At 58.9% G+C, this 7,321-nt stretch overlaps 4 protein-coding genes and 1 non-coding gene across 5 annotated transcripts in view; 3 read left to right on the top strand and 2 right to left on the bottom strand.

Moving 5' to 3' along the window:
- The window catches only part of VDBG_00879 (conserved hypothetical protein), a gene marked incomplete at both ends in the record, with an annotated part of 955 nt that extends 798 nt beyond the window's left edge, over positions 1 to 157 (bottom strand). The window contains one exon of the mRNA XM_003009150.1: positions 26 to 157. Within this exon, the coding sequence (XP_003009196.1) occupies positions 26 to 157 (132 nt within the window). The remainder of the gene's footprint in view (positions 1 to 25) is intronic.
- A 1,024-nt stretch (positions 158 to 1,181) lies between these two features.
- Positions 1,182 to 1,264, top strand: VDBG_15015. Its single transcript has one exon. It is a non-coding gene; the product is annotated as a tRNA-Asn (tRNA).
- An 867-nt stretch (positions 1,265 to 2,131) lies between these two features.
- On the top strand, positions 2,132 to 2,800 carry VDBG_00880 (cutinase; the record flags this gene model as incomplete). Its single annotated transcript, XM_003009151.1, has 1 exon — positions 2,132 to 2,800. One exon carries the CDS (start codon positions 2,132 to 2,134, stop codon positions 2,798 to 2,800), a length of 669 nt encoding a protein of 222 aa, XP_003009197.1.
- Positions 2,801 to 4,132: 1,332 nt separating this feature from the next.
- Positions 4,133 to 5,311, bottom strand: VDBG_00881 (phosphorylcholine phosphatase; the record flags this gene model as incomplete). Its single annotated transcript, XM_003009152.1, has 1 exon — positions 4,133 to 5,311. One exon carries the CDS (start codon positions 5,309 to 5,311, stop codon positions 4,133 to 4,135), a length of 1,179 nt encoding a protein of 392 aa, XP_003009198.1.
- Positions 5,312 to 7,212: 1,901 nt separating this feature from the next.
- VDBG_00882 (bacterial leucyl aminopeptidase) overlaps positions 7,213 to 7,321 on the top strand; it is a gene marked incomplete at both ends in the record, with an annotated part of 1,472 nt that continues 1,363 nt past the window's right edge. Inside the window, one exon of the mRNA XM_003009153.1 lies at positions 7,213 to 7,296. Coding sequence (XP_003009199.1) covers positions 7,213 to 7,296 — 84 coding nt within the window. The remainder of the gene's footprint in view (positions 7,297 to 7,321) is intronic.

Raw genomic sequence — 7,321 nt, forward strand, 5'->3', positions numbered from 1 at the left:
CGAGGAGGTTGTACTGCAGGGGCACGTCGAGGGCGCGGAGGCCGACGAAGGTCAGCGTGCCGAGCTTGTTGGGACGCTTGACGCCGCGCTTGATGAGGTCGCGCGCGGGCTTGGCGTCTGGGCCGGCGCCCTCAGCCTCGTGTGTCGCGTCGGCCATGTTGTTGCCTGTGCAGTGATAGAGAATGGGTGAAGAGACGAGGACCAAGGGGGACGAGGGATGCGTTCGGGGTCAGTCAAGTAGCTAGACAGTCCGGTACCTAGGTAGCGTACGCCGGGTGTTGGGGATGGGGGAATGCCGACTGCGGGGGGGGGGGGGACACCACGCGCGGCGTCGAGTGAAGTCATCGATCGCGGACTCTTCGCATCATGGCGCTGGGCCGTCGGTGGTCCGTTGCAACGCAGCGGGACCTGCTGACATGGCCAAGAGACGCATGCCTCAACGCAGGTCTCTGTCTTGGAGCCAACGTTCCTCGTGGCTACTGTCGGAGCACTGTGCCTACCGAACATTCCATGTTCAATCGAGCCATGATTATCCCGCCATGACCGTCTCGCAGCGCATCGTGTGCTGTGTGAGAACGCTCACTGTAACCATGTATGACAGCTGACACTTGGCGCTCGATGCCGCGATGGACAACGTCTCTTGTACTGATGGTCTTCCTCAAGAGTGGGCGAGGCTAAGGTGAGGAGGGGTGGAGGGTGGAGAGAGAGAGAGAGATGCACAGCGACCTCTCGGCCTCGTTCCGTCATAGGGGTCCTCGTGTGGTGGTGCTCGGCGAGCCGCTCTTCCGAAAACGAAAACTCAATCCATCATCGGCGTATGCTGTGCCTGTGCTCAATGGGAGTGAAAGACATGGATCAACGATGAGGAACACGCCTGTTGATGGGAAAGAAATAGTGATAAACATGGTTGGAGTAGATAGAATTTCGGCTACCTCACCTAGGTACCTACCTCACCTAGGTACCTAGAGAGGTAGGGGTAGAGAGTAGGGAGTAGAGAGTAGGGAGTAGAGAGTAGGTACGGTAGAGAGGTAAGAGGTAAGAGGTAAGAGGTACGTACTCGCAGTCAGTTCATCGGCCGTGGCCAAGGTGGTTCCGGCTCCACAAGCACCCACACCTAACGACGCTAGTCCTTCGTTGCGCGCAGACCACATGTAGCTCACAGCGTCTTCTTCTGGCATGAGTCCCTGATGGCCCAGCTGGTTAAGGCGTCCGACTGTTAATTTGGCAAATCGGGAGATCCACAGTTCGATCCTGTGTCGGGGAGTTCATACTTTTTGCACGTTTGCGCTCAACACCAAGGTAACTCGCAATGTTGCTGTTCATACGAGATTACTTCTTGTTTTCACGTATTTTTGAGGATCCTGTCCATACCACCATTTGGCACTATTTGAGTCCAATTCCATCGGCTGCCTGCTGTAGATTTTATTTTGGCCTGTCCTGGGCCCCAAGTCAGTGCCTTCCCGATACCCCCTCGCTCATGTTGTGCCTTCCACCTCTGTAAATGCAATGGCGGTCAAATGGTCCTCAGCAACCATCTGTACACGACGCCCAAGAAAACGCAACCTCACCTCATCCTCTCTCCCTGTGATCAGACCCTTGGGTTGAATCCTCCACCAGGCATCCCTCGGCACTTTCACTCCAGAGACAGACCATGCCCCCTGCTACGTCACTTCCCCGCGAATTCACATGTCTGGGCTCTCGGTAGATCCTCGATACCACCATATGAGACAACATCGTATCCCGCATGGGCAGTATTGTCCGATCGACCTCGCTCGCAGCAACCCTAACGCACACTCCTTTATGGCCCGATTCGGAAATACCTTGCGATGCAACAGTACAACACTGCAACTCAGCCCTCCCCCCCCCCCCTCCCACCGAAGGTTGAGGATGGTGGCCCTCAACTGCCGAAGAGGCAACCGAACACGATTTCCTCCTTCTGAGGGCAGCAGGAGAGCATGACACGCATTATCGAAGACCTCGGCGCCTGCCCCGCTGCCATGCGAGGCGTATAAGAGAAGAGATGGAGGACGCCCAAAGGACAGGCACACGACAGTAGACCGCTCACCGCAGAGTTGCTGACAAGATTGCATTTTGCCATCTCCATCCACCGACCGAGAACGCCATCCTCGCCATGTTCCACACGTCGCCCATACGCAGCATCCGCCGTGTGGCCATCGCACTCGGCGTCCTAGCCTGCCATTTCGTGACTCGGACCCACGGCCTGCCCTCGCCCGCCGCCGATGCCATGACGGCCGGCGAGTGGCTGGAGCGCACCGACGCGTCCGCCCTCGCCCCGCGGCAAGACATACCCCCGGGCCTCGGCCAGTTCCCCGCGGGCCCGCTGAACCAGTTCCTCCGGATCATCAGCTCGCTGCCGACGGGCGAGCGCGCCCTCGACGCCGTCGCCAAGATCCTGACGCCGCTGCAGCAGGGCCTCGCCACCGCCGCCGGCATCGATACGACGAGGGAGGACCTCGCGCAGGAGGCCCCGTGCGCCGCCGTCACCGTCGTCTTCGCGCGCGGCACGACCGAGCCCGGCTCCGTCGGCCTCATCGCCGGCCCCCCCTTCTTCGACGCCCTGCGCGACCAGCTCGGCGCCGAGACCCTCGCCGTCCAGGGCGTCGCGTATCCGGGCCACCTTTTGCCGGGCTTCAACAGGAATGGCACGGACGGCGTGCCGAGCATGTTAAGCAAAAACCATGCAGCGGAACGCGCGGCGGGGCCCAAGACGGGGGGACCTGGTCAAGACGGCCAACTTCGGCAAAAGGACAGCCACCAAAACTTGGCAGAGACGGCTTGACGCGAACTGGTGGACAGGACGGGCCTTCGTCGAACCAGGCGGCGACCCCGGTGCCCAGACACCAAGATTTGTCATGGCCGGGTACTCCCAGGGCGCCCTCGTCGTGCGCACCACCGCCGCCGGCGTTGCCCGCCGGCACCATGCCAAGGTCAGCTCGGTCGTGACCTTTGGCGACCCGCGCAACCCGGCGCCCGTCACCGGCGCCGCCGGCAAGACCCTGATCCTCTGCCAGCAGGACGACGCCGTCTGCAGCGGCGGCTTCATCACCGTCGCGCACTTGACGTACGGCGCGAACGCCACGGCGGCCGCCGCGTTTGTCGTTCAGAAGGCCCACGGCGCGTGATGGGAAGGGGGGGCGTGGGCGTCGTGCATGTACACGGGCTTCGTCATGGGTGGACGCATCTGTCATCCTCGGCATGGCCGCGGCAGGAACAGAGGCCTCTCTCTCTCTCTGCCTTGGCCAGCGAGTCATGGGGCATGGCAGGGTGGGCATAGTTGCCGTAGGAAGCTCAGCAGCAGCAGTCTTGCAAGCACAATGGTGTGTGACCAGGCCACAATCAAAAGCCCAAAGCACGGTAGCCCCGGAGGTATAAATACTGTCAGTCTCGCGTTGATTGTCGTGTACCGAATACATACCTGGGCCGTCATCCATCCGTCGGGGGGGGGCTCCTGTCCCTTTCTACCTCGGGGAGACTAGCCAAAGCGACCACCATGCTTCACTCAGTGTGCCAATTGCCTCAAACCCAAGTATGTGAACAAGGCCTTTGTTTGGTCAGGTGACATTTCCCCAATCAACTTCAAATTGCAAAGGAAGAAAGAAACAAAAGGACGAACAACCCCTGCTGAAAAAACCACGCTGCCTAAGTCGGCAATCAGGGTAGGCGGCGGAAGTTCGGCAGGGCGAGCTTCTGGCGAGAATCTTCCCCCTCCATCTTTAAGATCCAAATTGGGCCATGCACCGAACCAGACGCCCCGGTGTGACAGATAGAGCGCTACATGATTAAGAATTAAGGGGATTTTTTTTATTTTGTTTTTGCTGCCGTGCATTTTGTTCCATGCAGTGCCCCGTTTCCGGGGGGATCCCTGCCGTGTACTGGTAGTCATCAAGGCGTGCGACCTACTGTCGTCTTGGCCGCGTCACTGTCGAGCGCTGTATCCGGGTCTTTTTGGGTATCATCTCATCTCGTAGCCAGTCAAACCACGCCCGGACGGCTGTCCCCCATTTTTTCACGTCCTCATTGCATCACACGCAGAGCGCACTCTCCCAGCCAGGGTCGGACCAGGACAGGTCGCATCGGTGCACGTTCTGCATTTCATACACAGACGCGCCGTTTACAGAATCTCCTCGGGCTTCACCTTGATCCAGTTCTGGTCAGCGGTAACGGGGAGACCAAGCTTCCTCTGCTGGTCGGCGTTGTCTTTGATCATGCCGTCAATCTGGGTGCGGTAGCTCGCCTTGCGATCGACCCACACGCGAACGCCGCCCTTCCAAACGTCGACATCGTGGAAGAGCATGTAGCCGTCGCTGGTGGGCGTGTCGCCGCCAACCAGGACGGGCTTCTTCCACTGGCTGATGTACGTCAGGATGGCAGCGTGCTTGCCTGCCATCCAGGTAAGGGGTGTCCACAGATAGGGGGTCAGCGTGAAGTCGAGGTTGGCCTTCTCGTCATACGTTCCGGCTTCGATCTGCTTGCGGGCCGTGGTTGGGCTCGAGGGGTCCGCAGGGTTGGCGAGAAGCATGGTGACACCAATGACGTTCTTAGCCGGCACGTTGTAGCCATACTTGGGGTCCGAGGCGACCATGCGAACGAGCTCCTCTGAGGCCGCCGTCATGATGTAGACGTCAATGCCGTTCTCCATCAGGCGGTTGAAGAGCTCCTGCTGGCCACGGAAGGGCTTGGGCGGGTTGATGGCAATGGGCGTCACGACGTCGCCCTCGAAGTAGGTGGCGGGAATGGTACCGTTGTGGGCCATGAGCTGGTCGACGTAGCCTTTGAGGGCACGCAGCGTCAAGCCTGAGAAGACCTGCGCGACCCAGGGGTAGCAGATGAGGTCGTCAACTTCGCAGAGGCGGTAGTAGTAGCTGAAGAGCGTCTCGTTGTGCGAAGGCGTATCCTTGAACGGGATCAGGTGGAGAGACGGATCGAGCGTCTCGCGGGTAATGATGCCACGGTTCTCAAGGAACGGCAGCAGCGATTCTTCAAGGTCGAAGCGGTACGACGTGTTGTCCATGTCGAACACGGCGTAGTTGCCCTGGTGAGCATTGGCGCGGATCATGGCGTTCAGGATATCGGCGGCCTGCTTTGGCCAGTGAGTAAGGGCCGTACCCTTGTCGGGCTGCGGCTGCTCCCAAGGCTTGCCCCAAGGCTTGCCCCAAGGCTTGCCCCAAGGTTGGCCCCAAGGTTGACCACCAGGAGACGGCCAACCCCAGCCCTGGAAGGGAGAGGCCTCTGAGGAAGAGATAGTAGCCGCGAGGACAGCCAGAAGGCTGGAGCTGGAGGTGAACTTCATCTTGAAGAGTTGACGAGGGGTCTCAAGGAGCGAGAAGAGGTAGCTGCGAGTGGCAAGGCAGGGTGAGGAGCAGTTCACCACGGGATCAACAGGCAGGAGGCGAGCTCTTTAAATCCCCCAGCAAGTGGGAGCAAACGTCAGAAAACTCAATGGGACCCAACAATCGAGAGCGATTTCCACGCGCAGGCAAGATCGGCGGGGCCTCATCACTGCTGTCGACGCTTGTTGATACGAGCAGCGGGCCCGCTCCTCTCCACAGAGCCTGGCGTCCACGAAGTTGAGGTCCGGCGGTCCTCCAAGAGCTGGCATGCAGCAGCGCCGTCGACAGGGCTGGCAGGCGAGCACACGACAGGCTGCCCGATGAGACACAGGAGGGAAACCATGAGGGAAATGCGACTCTGTCGCCGAACAAAGCGCGGGTGTGTGCAGCTGGCTAGCAATGTGACATGGGGGTGGGACAGACGGCGACGCCGCCGAGGCGCGACCATGACTCGTTGCGGGGCGGACTCCGGGGGTACCGGTTGTTGACCCAATTACGTAGATGCCGTGTGGGGGTCCTCGGGAGGCCAAGAAACGGAGAAGGGACTCCATCATCGGCGGTCGGAACGGCGGTGGTCATGGTTGGACTGAGAGGGGGGATGGTGTTGAGAGCGAATGTTGTGGCGCGAGTGCCAGGTAGAGGGCATCCATTGTGTCGTTGGTAGATACCTAAGCAACAAGCAAAGTATTGCGAGAAGAATTAGCAAGGCATATCAACAGCGTGTATGCAGCAAGACTGAAGAAAACCGAACCAGCCTAGCGAGCTCGCTTGTGCCAAGGTTCGAAGCCGTCTTGGACAGGGTGGTGAAGGGGGGGGAAGAGGTCGACTTCCACAATACTGACGACCGGTTGCAGGAACCATGCAGATGGGCTGCCCAGATCTGCCAATGATGCTGCTGTAGTCAGCAAGTTTATCAGGCTAATCTTGATTCGTCCAGAGTTCAGCAAGCCACCCCTTGTACCTACCCAGCACCTTCCCGTGGCTTTGTCCAATGGCAGGCTCGACAATAAGTTCAGGCCACCCTCTGTAAGGAACCCTGCTGTGAGTGGAGCCAGCATGCTGAATTGCAACCCCACAGAGCAAGGCCCTCTCAGTTCCCTGGTTGCAACGCGAGACTCTCTTTCTTTCAGGCCACTGAGGAGATGAGTGGCAGGCCTTTCTTTGTGTTCTTGTTCTTGTTCTCCGGATCCGGATCAGGTTCTGCCCCTGAACCAAGTGCTTGGATAGCTTGGCGTCATTTTTTTTTTTTTTTTCCAGAGTACAAGTTCATTATGAGCTCGGTTTAAATCCCGAGATTCCTCATCCTCGGATAGCAGCTTTAAGGAGGAAGAAGCAGAGGAGCAGAAGCTTTGGCCTTCACAGACCAAGCTCGCATCGTCCTTCGAGTTCTTTGAACCGACTTGAGCTATACAGTCGAAGCGGTATTCAAAGCGACCGCCTTCCCAAAGCGATCAACCTGTTTGGGTGGCCTGGTTGAACATAAAATCAGCACACATTGATGGCTAGTACACCAGTCTGCTAGCACCAGCCGCTGTTGGGTTTCGTCTGACCCCAAGGTGGTTGGTGCTTAGCAACCCCAGCAGGTGCCGACTGCACCTCCACGTTTCCGATGACATCGATGCCAGGCACACCCGTCTTATCGCCTCTTATCAAAAGCTGAGACCCACCATTTCGGCGGTTACGAAGCAACGCCAGAGCACGAGCACATGAGCACGCGTGCAGGCTAGCTGCCTCGAGCTTGCGCCCCCCCCCCCCATGACGAGTGACTGATGGCCCGCATCCTCTGAGCCGACGACTCCTCCCTCTCCACCACTTTACATCATCATCACATAGCTGCACCCTCACAACAATCGCAACAATCATGAAGTTCTCCAAGGCCTCCGCCCTCGCGCTCATGCTGCCGGCAGCAACCGCTCGCCACATTCTCAAGGAAGAGACCGACAACGTCGTCCTCTACCCCAACGAGATCG

The sequence above is a fragment of the Verticillium alfalfae genome, genomic scaffold (genome assembly GCF_000150825.1).
Source record: "Verticillium alfalfae VaMs.102 supercont1.1 genomic scaffold, whole genome shotgun sequence".
Taxonomy (NCBI): domain Eukaryota; kingdom Fungi; phylum Ascomycota; class Sordariomycetes; order Glomerellales; family Plectosphaerellaceae; genus Verticillium; species Verticillium alfalfae.